The 18,234-nt window shown below is 40.1% G+C and overlaps 1 protein-coding gene across 1 annotated transcript in view; it reads left to right on the top strand.

Moving 5' to 3' along the window:
• FAM186A (family with sequence similarity 186 member A) overlaps nt 1-18,234 on the top strand; it is a 64,799-nt gene that overhangs the window by 23,051 nt on the left and 23,514 nt on the right. Inside the window, 2 exon segments of the mRNA XM_090275126.1 lie at nt 11,661-12,038; nt 13,741-18,217. Coding sequence (XP_090131252.1) covers nt 11,661-12,038; nt 13,741-18,217 — 4,855 coding nt within the window.

Here is an 18,234-nt window from a genome sequence, read left to right as displayed (position 1 = left end):
AGTTTTTTGGTGGAGTCTATAGGGTTTTCTATGTACACTATCATGTCATCTACAAATAATGATAGTTTTACTTCCTCTTTTCAATTTTGATGCCTTTTATTTCTTTTTCTTGTCTGGTTGCTGTGGCTAGAACTTCCAAAACTATGTTGAATAGGAGTGGAGATAGTGGACATCCTTGTATTGTTCCTGATCTTGGGGGAATGCTTTCAGTTTTTGTCCATTGAGTATGATGGGCTTCTCATATATGGCCTTTACTATGTTGAGGTATGCTCCCTCTATTCCCATTATGCTGAGTGTTTTCATCATAAATGGGTGTTGTACTTTATCAAATGCTTTTTCTGCATCTACTGATATGATCATGTGATTTTTGTCTTTCATTTTGTTTAGGTGATGTATTATATTTATTGATTTGCGAATATTAAACCATCCTTGCATCCCTGGGATGAATCCCACTTGATTGTGGTGTATGATCTTTTTGATGTATTGCTGGATCCTGTTTGCCAATATTTTGTTGAGAATTTTAGCATCCATGTTCTTCTGTGATATCGGCCTGTAGTTTTCTTTCTTTGTTGTGTCTTGACCTGGTTTTGGAATTAGGGTAATACTAGCCTCATAGAAAGAGTTTGGGATTTCTCCCACCTCTTGGATTTTTTGGAATAGTTTGAGGAGGGTAGGAGTTAGTTCTTCCCTAAATGTTTTGTAAAATTCGCCTGTGAAGCCATCTGGTCCAGGACTTTTGTGTGCCAGGGTTTTTTTTAATTTTTATTAATGCTTCAATGTCACTAGTTGTTATTGGTCTATTCAGGCTTTCTGCTTCTTCTTGATTCAGTTTTGGAAGATTATATGTTTCTAGAAACTTGTCCATTTCATCCAGGTTGTCAAATCTCTTGTCATATAGTTGTTCATAGTAATTTCTTATAATCCTTTGTATTTCTGTGGTATCAGTTGTGATTTCTCCTCTTTCATTACTGATTTTGTTTATTTGGGTCCTCTCTTTTTTTCTTGATGAACTTGGTTAAAGGCTTGTTGATTTTGTTTACATTTTCAAAGAACCAGCTCCTGGTTTTATTGATCTTTTGAACTGTTTGTTTAGTCTCTATATCATTTAATTCTGCTCTGATTTTGATAGTTTCCTTCCTTCTTCTCACTCTGGGCTTTGTTTGTTGTTGTTCCTCTAGTTCTTGTAGCTGTTGGTTTAGGTTGTTTATTTGAGATCCTTCTATCTTTTTTAAGTAGGCCTGTATTGCTATGAACTCCCCTTTCAGGACTGCCTTTGCTGTGTCCCATATGTTTTAGGCTGTTATGTGTTTATTATCATTTGTTTCCAGAAACTTTTTTTTCTTCCTTGATGTCACTGTTAACCCATTCGTTATTTAACAGCATGTTATTCATTCTCCATGAGTTTAAATGTTTTTTATTTTTTTCCTTGAGGTTGGTTTCCAGTTTCAGGCCATTTTGATCTGAGAAGATGGTTGATATAATTTCAATTTTCTTGAATTTGTTGAGGGTTGTTTTGTGTCCTACCATGTGGTCTATCTTTGAAAATGTTCCATGTGCACTTGAAAAGAATATATTTTTTGCTTCTCTGGGGTAAAAGCTTCTATATACAGTATTCCCTCACTTATTGCGGGTATTACATTCTAGACTTCCTCACGATAGGTGAAAATCCATGAAGTAGGAACCTTACATTTATTTTAGTATTTTTATATATTTTAAGGCTTTATAAATCCTTCACACACACTTATAAATTGTTCCTAGTCCCTTATTAACCTTTCCCACTCCCTTGTTAACCTTTTCCACACTTTTATAAACACTACTTATGTTCTTAAACATATTCTACACTCTTAAACCTACGTAACTTTAACAACATACGTATACAGTACCGCAAAATCCTGCAATATAATGAAAAATCCACGATAATTAAATATAATATTTTTTAAAATCCCATGATAGAGTGAGTTTGCGGTAAGTGAACCACGATATAGAGAGGGACTACTGTATATCAGTTGAGTCCATTTGATCCAGAGTGTTGTTCAATGCCTCAGTATCCTTGGGTGTTTCTTTGCTTTGAAGATCTGTCCATTGTTGGTAATGGGATGTTAAAAATCCCCTACTATGAGTGTGTTGCTGTTGATATCCTTCTTGTAGTCTTCCAAGATTTTTCTTATATATTTGGGTGCTCCTATGTTGGATGCATATATGTTTACCAGGGTTATATCTTCTTGATGGATTGTTCCCTTAAATACTATGAAATATCCCTCTTGGTTTCCCTTTTTATGTCCTTTGTTGTGAAATCTGTTTTGTCTAATACAAGTATTGCTACCCCTGCTTTTTTTCATGTCCATTTGCTTGACATACTTTTTTCTATCCCTTCACTTTCAGTCTGTGTAGATCTTTTGTTCTGAATGGGTCTCTTGTAGATGGTATATATGTCGGTCATATTTTCTTATCCATTCAGCTACCCTATGTCTTTTTATTGGAGTATTTAGTCCATTTACATTTAAGGTTATTATTGATAGGTACTTATTCATTGTGTTTTTTCCCCTTTGTATCTGTGTTTCTCTCTCTCTCTTTTTCTTCATCTTAAATCAGTCCCTTTAGCATCTCTTGCAATGCTGGTTTGGTGGAAATGTATCATTTTAGCTTTCTTTCATCTGGGAAATTCTTTATTTCACTTTCCATTTTTAATGAGAGCCTTGCTGGGTAGATAGTCTTGGTTGTAGGCCTTTGTTTTTCATTGCTTGAAATATTTTTTGCCATTCCCTTCTGGCTTGTAGTGTTTCTGTTGAGAAATCTGCTGATAGTCTTATTGGAGCTCTCTTGTATGTTATTTGCTGTTTCTCTCTTGTTTCCTTTAGGATTTTTTCTTTGTCTTTGAATGTTGCCATTTTAATTATGATGTGTCTTGAAGTGGGCCTCTTTGGGTTTATCTTCATTGGGACCCTCTGTGCCTCTTGGACTTGTGTGACTTTTTCTTTCCTAAAGTCAGGGAAGTTTTCCATCATCACCTTTTCAAACAGGTTCTCTATCCCTTGCTCCCCTTCTTCTCCCTCTGGTATCCCTATGATACGGATATTATTACGTTTCATTTTGTCCTGCAGCTCTCTTAAAACCTCTTAATTCTTCTTCAATCTTTTTTCATTTTGTTGCACTATCTGGGAATTTTTTCTACGTTGTTCTCCAGCTCACTGATCCAATCCTCTGCTTCCTCTAGCCTGCTTTTTATTCCTTCTACTGTATTCTTCAGTTCAGTAATTGTATTCTTCATTTCCTCCTGATTCTTTAGTTTAGTTTTTCTGGTAACCCACTTCCATCGGACCAGCCTCCTCCTGATTCTTATTGATAGTTTCTGTGTCTTTTTTAATGCTGGTGTAGTTCAAAGTAAGTTCCTTGTAGCTTCCCTGGAGTTCACTGTAGTTTCCCTGGGGTTATTTGTAGTTTCCATGGAGTTCTCTGTATTACCCTGAAGTTTGTTGTAGTCTTCTCTGAGTTTGTCGAGTTCATTCAACTTCCTTATAACCATTCTTTTGAATTCTATATCTGATAGTTTGCTTGTCTCTGTTTCATTTAGCACTCTTTTCCTTTCATTGGGGGGCTGTTCCTTTGTCTCCCCATTTTAGGCGAGTCTTCTTGTTTTTGTTTGTCTTTTGTTTCTTAGATTTGTCTCTTTTGATTTCCTGCATTTGTGGTGTGACCTGTAATAGACCTGGGGGATTCAGTAGTGCAGTATCTTTGATCTCTTGGGCTTGATGCTCTTGGGATGCCCTTTACGCCATTTTTTTAGGCTGCCTGGTTGTATTTCAGTTTTGGTTGTTGTTGTGTTGTTTTTTGGTGGGATCTCCCCTCTGGATAGCTGACTGAGAGTCACTCTGCCCACCACATCTTGAATTTTCTTGTGGAGATGCTGTTAAAACATAAACACACAACCCAGGCAAGAAATCCACACCCTCAAAAATATCCCCCACCCACAATCACACTATTAGCAGCAAGTGAGCCAGTATTAATATAGATGTAAAGAGATCGAGACTATCATACCAAAGGAAAAACAGATAAGAGTTGGCTAACTAAAAGAAAGAAGATTTTTGAGAGGGAAGGTGGAAGAGTAATAATAGTAGCAAGCAGGGACAAGGCAATGTGAGACAGTAAGTAAAATTTACACTGTATGTTGAAGAAAGGAGGAAAGAAGGCAGAATGAAGTGAGAGAGTGGAAGCGTATATTATGAGGTTTACACAGAGTTATAGGATATATATTTAGTGTGAGAGGGAACATAAACAAACAAAACAACAACAAAAAAATAACAGAGAAGAAGAAGAGGAAGAGAAGGCAGGAAATAGATTAAAGAAAGAGCTTTTCCCCAGTACTATGGACAACCTTTGGACTATGATTGATATAGTGGGATGGGAATAAGAGGAAAAAAAGAAAGAAAAGTTTAAGAGATGTCCAAAGGAAAGGAAAGTGAGTTTGAGATAATAGAGGGAATAGGTATACTAAGAATGTGGAGTGAAAACCAGGCTAAGAGAGGGAAAAGTTTTTCAAATTTAAGCTGAAAGAATGGATATTAGTCATAGTAGGTGAGAAGATAGAATTTAAGACCAAAGTAAGAAGTGGAGATCGGATGTTAAAGTGGGATAATACAAGGGAGGAGAAACATATGGTATTTGGAATAAACTACAATATAACAGCTAGTGACTTAAAATGCATAAACTGGGATGACTAGAAAATAACTCATGAAGAATACTGCAGTGGAAGTCGTCCCAGTAATATCTGATTTTTACCACTTTCTTCTCTTTCTGGATCCACCCCTGGTCAAAGTTCCATGGGTTTCATAACTTCCTTTCTGGCTGTATGTCTGTGAGGAGATCTAGCGCAGCTCTCCACTGTGAACTGCACTGAGTTGTGTCCCCCTCCGACTGGTCCTGTGGTACCCTCTAGCCCTCTTCGTTTTTATTTAGCAGCGCTAGTATGCCGGAGAGCTGGTGTGCACGCCCTTACTCCTTGCCAAGCCACTGGTCTTGTTTCAGCTCTTCTCCCCAAAAAAGTGTCTGCGTGGCTTCCAAACTGCAGCACCCTTATGCATGTGCACCGGGTTGCCAGCCCAGGGGACCCTACCAAGTCCTGAGTCCCGCCTCAGCTTTCCTTCTAAGTCTTTGTTTGCCACCCCCCCCCCCATGCTTCATCACCAGTCCCTGGGGGCCCAGCTCTCAGTGCTCTCCCCAACTCCAAAATTCACAGTCTCTGGTAGTCAGGGCCAGCCTCTGTCTTCTGGCACCCCCAATTGTTTTCACCAGACCTTCTCGCTGACTCCTTCCGGGTCGTTGTTGCTGGTCAGGGCACCTACGGTGGGAGCACAGTTTCCAAGCAGATACCCGGTTAATGAGCTGGTCAGTAGCTGACCCTATGCGGTGCAGCAGAGGCGCTGGGCTAGGAAGCCCAGCTTCTCCACTTGGGGAGTGTGGGCTGCAGTTTTTGCCTTCTCCCTCGCTGTTCCCATGCTCCCGTCTCTGTTTGCTCTCTCTGAAAATCACTCTCACTCACTCTCTGCTCGCTAATGTTTATCCTTCAGGTCCTTCCGCAATGGGAGCAAGCAGACAACATTGGTACTTGCTCTGCCGCCATCTTTCCTCCCTTCTTCCTATATTTTTGAAGTAATTTTCTTAGTGATTGCTCTAAGGATTGCAGTATATATTTTAAATTATCACAATCCACTTCAGAGTATTACTTACTTACTTCCAGCAAAACAAAGACTCTGCTCCAATAGCTCTATTCCCTTCCTGTCCTTTGTGCTTTATCATATATATTACATATTTATGTGTTATAAGCCCAACAGTGTAGTTTTTTAATTATTGTTTTATATAATTGTCTTTTTAATCAGTGTTTCTCTCTTCTTTCCCCTCTCTAAAAATCAATAAAAATAATTTTAAAAGTTTTATCATAGAACAAAGATAAATCTAGTTATTGTCTTTTATATTTACCTACATATTCTGATGCTCTTTATTTCTTCGTGTGAATTTGAGTTATCCTTTTGTGTCATTTCCTTTCAACTTGAAGGACTTCTTTCAGTCTGCATATCTTTGAATGTCTTTATTTTACCTTCATTTTTTTTTTTTTAGATTTTATTTATTTATTTTTATTGAGCAGGGAAGGGAATAAGAAAGAGAGGGAGAGAAACATAGATGTGTGAAAGAAATATCAATCAGTAGCCTCTTGCACATGCTCCAACCAGGGATTGGCCTGCAATTCAGGCATGTGTCCTGACTAGGAATCTTAACTGACAACCTTGCACTTTGAAGGACAATGCCCAACGAACTGAGCCACACTGGTCATAACTTAACTTCATTTTTAATAGACTTTTTAAAGGCAATTTTATTTTTTTTAATTTATTGATTTTAGAGAGATAGAAGAGGAGGGGAGAGACATAGCTTTGTTGTTCCACTTATTTATGCATTCATTGGTTGATTCTTGTATGTGCCCTGATAGGGTTCAAACCCACAATCTGGGAGTATCAGGACAATGCTGTAATAAACTGAGCTACTCAGCCAGGGCCAAGGCAATTTTAGATTTAGAGAAAAATTGAGAAAATAACACAGAGTTCTACATGTATCCCCATAGTTTTTACTGTTATTAATATCTAAGATTGGTATGATACACATTATAATTTATAAATCAATATTATACATTATTAACTGAAGTCCATAATTTATTCATAATTCCTTATTTTTACCTAATGTTCTCTTTCTGTTTCAGGATCCCATATAGGGTACTTGACCACATTTAGTTGTCATGCCTCCTTAGGATTTCTTGGACATGACAGGTTTTCAAAATTTTCTTTGTTTTTTGTCCCTGACAGTTTTTTTTGTTTTTTGTTTTTAATCTTCACTTGAGGACATGCTTATTGATCAGAGAGTGGAAGGGAGGTGAGAAATAAGGAGAAACATCGATGTGAGAGAGAAATATCAATTGGTTGCCTTGTGTATGCACCCCTAATAGTGACCGAACATGCAGCCTAAGCATGTGCCCTGATCGGGAGTCAAATCCATGACCTTTCACTTTACTGGACAATGCTCCAACCAACTGAGCCATTCCTGCTAGGGCCTGACAGTTTTGAGGAGTATTGGTCAGGTATATTGTAAGATGCCCCTCTACTGGAATTTGTGTGATTTTTTCATGTTTATCCTGGGGTTATGGGTTGGGGGAGAAAAATTACAGAGGTAAAGTACCATTGTCACCATATTATTTCAAGGGTATATATTATCAAATGACTTGTGACTTAAAGTTGACATCGACCACCCAGCTGAAGTAGTGCTTTTCATGTTTCTCCACTGTTATGTGACTCTTTTTCCTCATTTTCCATACTGCGCTCTTTAAAGGGAAGTTTATATGTTCAGCACACTCCTTTAGGGTGGAATACCTACATTAATTATTTGAAGTTCTCCTGCACAAGAATTTGTCTCTTGTACCCATTTATTTTTTTTTAATTTTTAATTTGTATCAAAATGAACTCGAGATATTTACATTTGGGGGTTCAATTCAATACTTTATTATCTTGCTCAAGTTATTCTAGCTTGGGCCATCAGGACCTCTTTCAGTTGGCTCCTGTGCCCCTTCAACATATCCCCATCAATATAGTTTTTTTCTTTCACCTTTTTTTAATACTTTCTTACTTTTCTGGCACTATAAGATAATTCAGGTTAATTTTGAGTATTTCCACCCCAGTCTTATATTTTCTATTTCTCCAAGAGTTCTGTTTCCTTTTATTAGTATTATTATTAAAAACCAAGCTTTGGCTGCTAGATGTGCTCATTTCTACTGGGGTGTCATTTTAGTTTGGCCCTCTCATCTGACAGAAAAAAAAAAATGTGTGTACAAAGCCATGAATATATGAGGTCTGTTCAAAGGTATCTAGCTATGTGATATGAAAAATATCCAATATGAAAAATAGAGACACTTACAAATCAATTTTGCAAGAATTGATTTGTAAATGTCTCTTTTTTGTATCTTATAGCTTCTTTGCAACATGCAAGAAGCTACAAGATACAGAAACATTGTACATAGGACAATGATCCCTCAATCCCCTTCAAAGTAGATACCTTGGGACCTCACACAGTTCTCCCAGTCACCATCAGCTGCCTTGCTGTATGTTCCTCAATCTCACTGATGGTCTGAAATCACTTTCCTTTCAAGGGTGATTTTAGTTTTGGGAAAAGCCGGAAGTCAGTGGTGCCAAATCTGGGCTGTAGAGGGGCTGAGTAACCTGGGTGACTTGACATATCGCAAAAAAACTGCATGAGACGTGATGCATGAGTGGGCATGTTGTGATGAAGCTGTCAATTGCCAGTGCCCATAGCTGTGGCCTTCTGAATCATCCGAATAGTTTCCATGGAGGAAAGTTCAAGCTTAATGCAAAATTTGATACAGATTTGTTGCTCTACTTGCTCAGTCATTTTGAATGCCACAGCCACACAGTACACATGCTCATTCAACAGTGTGTACCACCTCCACTGACTAGTACAGTGAAGTCATCATTGTTCACTCATGTGCATTCCAGTCAACGCTCCTTGGCAGCCATATTACATTGATGGTGTGCAAACTGTTCTTGTTATATTAACAATGACTGGATTTTTTCGAGACAGACCTCATATACATATCTATAAATATTTACCTATATAGTCATCTGTGACTACATTAAGCTAAACATGAGTTCTTTTTTTTTAATTTGGATTTTTTAAAAGATTTTATTTATTTACATTTAGAGAGAGGGGAAGGGAGGGAGAAAGAGAGGGAGAGAAACATTAATGTGCAAGAGATATACTGATCAGTAGCTTCTTGCATGCCCCAAATTGGGGACCTGGCCCATAACCCAGGCATGTGCCCTGACTGGGAATTGAACCAGCGACCTTTTGCTTTGCTGGCGGCATTCAAACCTCTGAGCCACACCAGCCAAGGCTAAAGTTTGGATTTTATTTTATGTACAGTTGCAAGCCATTGGAATGTTTTTAAAAACTTTATTTATCTATTTTTAGAGTGAGGGGAAAGGGAGAAAGAGAAGGAGAATTACATCAATGTGCAAGAGAGGTTGCCTCTCTCTCATGCCCCAAACTGGGGACCTGGTTGGCAACCCAGGCATGTGCCCTGATCAGGAATGAGTTCTTATTGCTGTCTCTAACTCTAGTCTATTATCATATAGATCACTGTAATTCCCTACCCTTGCTTACCTGTAAATCCTCTAACAATGAGAAACCTGCTCCTACCATCTGCCATCCATTTACTTAATTGTTGAATTCCAGAAAACAAGTATAGCAGTGTCAGATTGTTAACCCTACCCCCATTGGAAACAACTTATCAGCGAGAGTACAGTACTTCAGTACTTACCTGCAGTTCTTTTTGCCTTCAGACATACAGACTCCATTTTTTCCAGATACTTAGGACACCACCTGCCCCCTACCATTCCTTTCAGTGAGGTTGTGTCATACATTTTTAATACAGTTACATTCTCTTATCATAGTCTGTATGCCTTCCTGGGATCCCCTAACTTCCTGAACAGTTATTTTTTAAAATTTGTATACATTGTTTCACTGTTTGTGCTGTAGAGTTCTATGGAGTTTGATAAATGTATATGGTCATGTATCCACCATTACAGTATCACACAGAATAGTTCCTCCATCCTAAAAACCTGTGTTTCACCTATCCATCTTTCCCTTCTCTCCCTAAGCCCTTGGCGACCACTGATTTTTTTTTTTTTAATGTTTTTCAAGAATGTCATATAATTGGAATTATGCAGTATGTAGGTTTTCCATACTGGTTTCTATCACTTAGCAACACACATATAAGTTTCCCCCATATTTTTTTGTGATAATAACATTTCTTTTTATTGTCGAATAATATTCCATTGTATAGATGTACCGCCATTTGTTTATCCACCTATTGTAGGACATCTTGGTTGCTTCTAGGTTTTCATGTTTAAGAATAAAGTAGTTATAAATATGCTCATGCAAGATTTGTGTGTGTGTGTGTGTGTGTGTGTGTGGACATAAATTTTCAAATTATTTAGGTAAATACCAAGGAGCATGATTGCTGCATCATATAAGATACATTACTTTGTAAGTAACTTTGTGAAAAACTGCCAAACTGTCACCCCAGGTAGCTGTACCATTTTTTATGTCCCACCTGTAATAACCAAGAGTTTCTGCTCCCCGCTGTCCTTATCAACATTTGGTATAATCAGTTTTCTGGATTTGCAGCTATTTTAATAGGTGTATAACAGTATCTCATTGTAATTTACAATTCTCCAATAACATGATATTGAACATCTTTTCATATGCTTACTTGCCCTCTGTATATCTCATTTTTTATCTTTTTTTAAAATGAGTTGTACATACACGCTACTTTGAAAAGAGTATTATTTCAGAGAATGGCTATTATAGACATTTCTGTAATGCATTTAGAGAAGTGTTTAAAAACACATACAGCCCTGGCGGGTGTGGCTCAGTGGATTGAGCACTGGCCTATGAACCGAAAGGTCACTGGTTTGATTCCCACTCAAGGGCACATTCCTGGATTGCAGGCCAGGTCCCTGGTTGGGGGCATGTAAGTGTCAACTGACTGATGTATCTTGATGTATCTTTCACACATCAATATTTCTCTCTCTCTTTCTTCCTCCCTTCCCCTTTCTCTAAAAAATAAATAAGTAAAATCTTTTTTTAAAGTTCAATGCATTAATTATAAAAAATAAAACACATCCAATAAAGATGGTTATAAAATAAAATGAAAACACATACAATGAAGATGATTGTAAGAGTTGTTAATGCATGCTACTTTGGGAAGAGTGTTATTTCAAGGAATGGTTGGCTTACCTTCATTTTTTGCATATATTTGCTGGATATAGAATTCTTGTATATATTCAAACTATAATTCTTTCAGCACTTTGAATATATTATCCCACTGCCTTCTGGTCTCTATTGTTTCTGATAAAGAGTGAGCTGTGATTTCCCCCTGTACTTGATGAGCCTCCTTTGATTGTGATGAGTCATTTTTCTCTTTTTTCTTTAAAGATTCTCTCTTTGTCTGGCTTTCAATGATTTGACTATGATGTGTCTAGGTATAGATTATTTTGTATTTGTACTACTTAGAATTTGCTGAGTTTCTTGAATGTATAAATTAATGGGTTTTTGTTTGTTTGTTTTTTACCAAATTTGGGATAAGTTGGCCATTATTTCTTCAAATACTTTTAATGTCCCTCTCTCTTTTTCTTGGCCTTCTATTATTGATACTTTGATATGCTTTATGGTGTCCCATAAGTCTCTGAAGCTTTGTTCATTTTTCTTTATTCTTCTCCCTGTTCTTCAGATTAGACAACCTCTATTAATCTAGCACAAGTTTGCTGGTTATTTTCTTCTGTTAGTTCAAATCTACTGTTGAACTCTTTTGGATAATTTTTTGTTTTAGTTATTAACTATTCAGCTCCATTTTTTACACTTGGATTTTCTTATTTCCATTTCTATTGATATGCTATATTTGATGAGTTATTATCATTATACTTGTTTCCTTTAGCTATCTGTTAATTTATGCTAACTTCCTTAGGCTTAACCATGGATAGAACACAACACAAAAGAAGAAATGCAATCTCATAATTTTGTGTTTTATGGTTTTTTTCTTCTTCCAGCATTTAGAGGTATTCTATGGAAATCTTGGAAAGAAAGAGTTATGAAGCGACCTGCAACAGCCCATGCTTTAAGACCAGATCAGATGATTAGCAATGAATTTGCAACAAATAGAAAAGTTTCAGAAATCCAAGGTATGCTATAGGAACTCACAGATACAGCAATGTTCAATAAATTGGAAAACAATGCTATTAAATACATATCATCAACCATAGTAAACCTTTCTAAAGCACTGAGTTCACTAAAGGATGAAGTAAGAGTTATTAACCTCCAAAATGCCCATATGTATATAAATGAGACAGGTGAAAGAGAAAAAGAGCTCTCCTTGAAGATAATACAAGGTCTCAGTGAAGAAAATGAAATGCTTCAGCAGAAACTTCAAGATGCAGAAGAAAAGGGGACTTCCGGCCAAGATGGAGGCTTAGACGGACACGCTAGGTCTCCCTCTACAACTAGAGAGGAATACAACTACTTCAAAACAAAGGATAACTAGAAATTCCAGAAAATAAAACTACACGGAAGCCCAACATATGAAGTTATAAACCAGCGGTGCCATTTGGGCAGGTAAGAGTTAAAGAGGGCAAAGCTGTTTGCGGAGCGGCGGGGCGGCGAAAAATCCCGGCGGCAGTCAAGCCCCTGGCAGTGCGCGACCCCAGTGCTGGGGAGAGCGGCCACCGCATCGCCTTGAACAGTGAGGCCCAGGGGGGCGGGAGGACGGATCCCAGTCTCCTAGCTGAATAACTGTGTGAATCCATCTTGGACCCCCGCCCCCAAAGAAAGAAAGCACCACAGGGCTGCGAAATAGGTCGCAGACAGGCGCCGGTCGCTGACTTGTGACGCGTACACAGGCACTGCCCCCGACAGCCGGCCCAAGAAAACAAAACGCATCTGTCAAAACGTGGCAGACAACTATAGAAATCCCGGTGACACAGCTCACCAGGCAGCAGATAGAGAACCTGACAGATGAACAGATAAGAAACCTGTCAGAGGCTCAGTTCTGGGCCATTGTTATCAGGTGGCTTACAGAATTCACAAAAGAGCAGGAAAAAGATAAGAAAGAAGCAAAAAACTTTCATAACGAAAGGAACAAAACCGCATACGAGACAGATGGTGAGGAAAAAAAATCCAGAGTTCATTTCAACAAACTGGAATATGGAGAAGGAACAAGCAGTCAACCAATGCAGCGAGAGGAAATGGGAAGCAACAATGAGAGGATCAGAAACCTCTGGGACAGCTATAAAAGGCCCAACATAAGAATCATTGGTTTGCCAGAGAATGAGGAAGATGAACTAGAACTTGAAAAATTGAGTGAAAATATAATAAAGGAGAACTTCCCAGACTTGGGGAAGGGAATAGACTTGCAGGTCCAGGAAGCAAGGAGAGTTCCCAAGAGACTGGACCCAGGGAGAACCACTCCAAGACACATTATAATCAAAATGTCAAAAATTAAAGATAAAGAGAGAATCTTAAAAGCAGCAAGAGAGAAGAAAAGAATTATGTACAAAGGGGTCCCAATTAGACTATCAGCAGACTTCTCAAGGGAAACCCTACAGGCAAGAAGGGACTGGCAAGAAATATTCAAAGTAATGAAAATCCAAAACCTACAACCACGAATACTCTATCCAGCGAAATTGTCATTCAGAATAGAAGGACAGAGAAAGTGTTTCCAGGACAAAATAAAACTGAAAGAGTTCATTAGATCCAAACCACTGTTATATGAGATGTTAAAGGGACTGGTTTAAAAAACAGAAGCTAGGGAGATGAAACAAAGGCAAACTAAATAGGCAACGAGAGTGGAAAAGGAACTGTGGGTATGGGAAGCATATTGGGGGGAGGTCAACAGGGAGGGGGAATGGGGAAAGGGAGGGAGATGATATAGGAATTGGGGATCAAGGTAGGAGGGAATGGAATAGACGGAGAGAGGTTGGGAGGAACTGTATGCACAACTAATGGACATAATCTAAAAGGGGGGGACAACTGGAGGGAGGGGGGCCACCGGGTGGAGGGGAGCAGAGGGAAGGGAAATTGGCACAAATGTAATATTTTAATCAATAAAACACATTAAATCTGAAAAAAAAAAAAAAGATGCAGAAGAAAAATGTGAGCATCTTATTCGATCCAAAGTATCATTAGGGTTACTCACACCAACCTTGGAAGTATTATCTGCGCTTTCCCCACAGTCATCCATAGTCATTAGCAAGGCTGATAAACAAGAGAGTGTTAAAGAAGAGAGTTTAGACAGTATTTTGGCCAAAGAATTTGAAAATAGTATGGATGAGGCCCAAAGAAAAGGGACCAAAGCCTCAGTGATCAAGTGGAACTCAGGTATTTCATATAAAGCCCAAGTTGAAATGACTCCAGATTTAATTGAAGAGCAATCCCCTCTATCTAAGGAAAAACAGAAAACATCCTCCAAAGATATCACTGAAGATAAGATATCACTAAAGGAAGGTGTTATCTATCAGAAAGGTGGAACTGATCAGTATCAATCACAGAAAAGTAACAGCACACGAGGCCCATATGTGCATGAGACTTCTAGATCAAATCTGAGTGATGATAAAGGAAAACAGATAGTCTCAGAGACCAAAGTTGATTACCACTTTGAGCTACCAACACTGGAAAAGAAGAGTAAAGAAATAAAATTCCTTTCTGAAGCCAAATCAAAGTCATTCACTGAATCAAAAATTCAACATGTCCCTGCTGATTTCTCTTCTACTGACACAAAGAGCCAAGGTGGCAAAGAACAACTCAGGAAGATCAAACTGAAACATATACTTGAGAAAAGCCAAATTTCTTCAGAGAATAAAGAGAAGCCTACAACAGAGTCAGCGGACAAAGAAAGCAAAAGTGATATGAGTAGCCAAGCAAAGCCATTCAGTTTGATCCAACTTGATAATTCCTCTGAGAAAGTAAAAATGAAAGGAAAAAAACATCAAATCTCTACAGGAACTACCACAAGCAAAGAAGGAAAAACTGAAGAGAAGGACATGTCAATCTTTACCAAGAATCTCAAGTCTCATGAACTTGTTAAATTGCAATCTAGGATAGCTAAAGAGACTTCAGAATCTACTAAAGTTCTAGGAAGTTCAGATAGCAAAAGTGAACAGAGTAATCTAGAAGAATTTCATAAAGCCATAATGGTTTTCTTAAAAGAGAAAATTGATAACATAGGAAAGCCTTTGGATAAAAAGACTGTGCTCAAAGAGGAGGTAATATTAAAAAAAGCAGAAGTGGAAAAATTAGGAATCATAAAGGCAAAAATGGAGGAATATTTCCAAAATGTGGCCAAAACTGTGACGAAGATATTGAGAAAATACACAGACATAAAAAATGCAAGACAAGTTGGAGAAAAATCTATGAAACAAAAAAAGGTAATCTCATTTATGCCAGGATTGCATTCTCAGAAGCCAACTAGTGTAAGCTCTGAAATTAGCTCCTTACTGTCATCTGCGAGCATGGACCCCATAATACACAATATGATACAAATGATCTTGACTGAAATAGAAAATGAAAGAGATGCTCCAGCAGCTTCAATAGCAGGGAGAGATCACAAGGAGGAGAAACAAAGGCAGGAGGAATATCTACAAGAGGTTCAAGAAAAAAATTTTGATATGACTGTTAAACACCAGTTGCAAGAAGAAAGGAATCTCTGGAAGATGAGCTATACGATGATAAATAAGAATGTAGAGAAGGAAAAGGCATGGCTCCAGGTGAAGGAGAGAAAGCAAGAGCAACAGAAACAGAATCAGTGGCAAGGAGAAGTGTGGAAGGAACAGCAAAAACAGAGACTGCAAAAGCAGATTAAGCAACGTGAGAAGCAAAAGCAAATGGAAGAGGAGAAAGAGCAGCAGAAGCAAAATCAGCAGCAGCTGGAAGCACGGAGGCAATCAATGAAAGAGCAAGGAATGCCCTTAGAGAAGGAGAAGGGACAGCAGATGAGGCAGGTTCAGGAAGAAGCAAAACATCAGAAGCTAGAAAGCAGTTGGGAAAAAGAGGAAGAGAAGCAGAAACCAATGAGGAAGATAGAGGACCATGAAAGTCAGTGGCAGAACAAAGCAAAGGAGCATATGAAGATCAAGGAGGAAAGCTCTGAAGAACTAGGAAAGATGTTAAGCCACACTTCAATGACATTGTCTCCCAGGTGGAAGAACATATGGAAAGATGCATCTCTGTTACACAAAAGAAAACAGTTCCATGTGAATCTTAAGACATTAGAGACTCTTGCTGATGAAAAGCACCCCATGCCAATCACTCATCCCACCTCCACACAGTCTTCTCCACCCGGACCCCTTTCTATTTCTGGGCAGTCTCCCACAAAGTCCATTGCTGTCATTCATGAGGAGGACCAGGCACTGGGAATCACTTCCCCCTCTCAGCAGGTTCAGGCATTGCAGACTCCTCTCACTTTTGAACAAATCCCCAAATTGAAAATCCCTTTCAAACTTCAGAAGGCACAAGTATTGGAGGCCTTTCTCACACAGCAACAAGACCAGGCATTGAGGAGCCCTATTACCCCTGAGCAGAACCAGTCACTAAAGTCGTCTCTCACATTAAAACAAGCCCAGGCAATGCATATCCCACTAACGGCAGAACAGGCACAGATTTGGGGGGTACCTATTACCCAAGAACAGGGCCAGGCACATGAGGTCATTCTTATCCCTCAGTGGGCCCAGACACAGGAAATCACTTTCACCCCCGAGCAGGCCCAGGCCCAGAGGCTCAGTTTCACCCATCAGCAGGCCCAGACACTTGGGGCCACTCTCGCCTCTGACCACGCCCAGGCACTTAGGGTCACTGTCACCCCCAAACAGGCCCAGGCACAAGGAATCACTCTCACCCCTAAACAGGCCCAGGCACTTGGGATCTCTGTCACCCCTCAGCAGGCCCAGGCACTTGGGGCCACTCTCACCCCTCAACAGACCCAGGCACTTGGGGTCACTATCACCCATGAAGAGACACAGGCACTTGGGGTCACTCTCACCCATGAAGAGACACAGGCACTTGGAGTCACTGTCACCCCTCAGCAGGCCCAGGCACTTGGGGTCACTCTTACCCCTGAACAGGCCCAAGCAGTTGGGGTCATTCTCAACCCTCAGCAGGCCCAGGCACTGGGCATCACTCCCACCCCTCAGCAGGCCCAGGCACTTGGGGTCACTGTCACCCCTGACCAGGCCCAGGCACTGGGTACTACTGTCACCCCTCAGCTGATACAGGGCATCACTCCTACCTCTGACCAATTCAAGGCTTTGGAGGTTACCCTCACTCTGGAAGAATCCCAGGGTTTGGGAGTCACAGATTGGACATTGAGGGCCCCTATTACCCCTAACAAGGGCCAGACACTAAAGGCATCTGTCACTTCCGAACAGAGCCAGGCAATGCAGAGTCCTATAACTACTCAACAGAACCAGATATTTGGTACCCCTATCACTCAAGGACAGGACAAGGCATTGGGAGTCACCATCACACCACAACAGATGGAGGTATTGCAGGACCTTCTTCCAGAACAGGCACAGGCACTGGTGTTCAATCATATCCCTGAGAAAGCGCAGATTTGGGGTATCTCACATACCCCTGAACAAGCCCAAGCAGTGAGTATTACCCTCACACCTGAGCAGGAACAAGCACTAGGGTTCCCGCTTACCCCTGACCAGGCTCAGACATTAGATACCTTTCTCACTGCAGAACAGGCCTGGAAATTGGGGGTCTCTACCACTCCAGAAATGGTTCAGGAAGTATCAAACACTCTTTCTCTTAAGCAGAACCAAGCACTGGGGATCACTCCTTCCCATGAACAGGCTCAGTCATTTGGCACTCCTTCCACACTGAATCAGGCCCAGGAATTAGGAGTTCCCATTACCCCTCCAAAGGCCTGGATATCAGCTGTCAGTCTTAGCCCTGAACAGACTGAGTCTTTGGGCAACCCCCTCACCTCAGATAAAGCCCATGTCTTAAGATATTCCCTTAACTCTGAGCAAGTCCAACTTTTGGGAGCCCCCTTCACCCCAGGACAGGCCCAGCCCATGGATAAGCAGGACCTAAAATCAAGAGCTCCTCCCATTAATGAGCAGCTTTCACGACACTGGGCTGGTCCTTCTTCAGGATGTACCCTGGAAGCTGGGACCTTTTCTATTACTGATAAATTCATCAAACCAAGTGCTCCTCACATTCCTAAGCAGTTCCCCATACTGGTTCCTTCTACTCTTAAACCATTTCAAGAATCAAAGACTTCTCTCCCCTCTAGGCAATTCATTCCGTCAAGAACCAGGCAGGCCCTGGCATCACCTGCTCCTATTGTTGAGAAGTCCTCTATATTTGAGGTCTCTTCTACTCCTTTGAAGATATCAGGGTTTCCTCTTACCCAAGCCCCCTTTGGCCCCAGGAAATCCCTAGGAAAGGGGATTCCTTCTGATGCTAGGAAGCTCCTAGCACCGCAGACTTTACCCTCCTCTAGACAGACACTAGTTTCTAAGGGTCAGCCCACCTCTGTGCAGTTCCTAGCACCAGAGGTCATTCCCACCCATGGGAAGCTCCCAGTATCAGGGGCTCCTCCAACTCCAGGGCAGCCTCTTACACTGG

The sequence above is a fragment of the Furipterus horrens genome, unplaced genomic scaffold, assembly GCF_987537825.1.
Source record: "Furipterus horrens unplaced genomic scaffold, mFurHor1.1.pri manual_scaffold_4, whole genome shotgun sequence".
In the NCBI taxonomy this organism is placed as follows: Eukaryota; Metazoa; Chordata; class Mammalia; order Chiroptera; family Furipteridae; genus Furipterus; species Furipterus horrens.
This window is presented reverse-complemented; position numbering and strand designations above follow the sequence as displayed.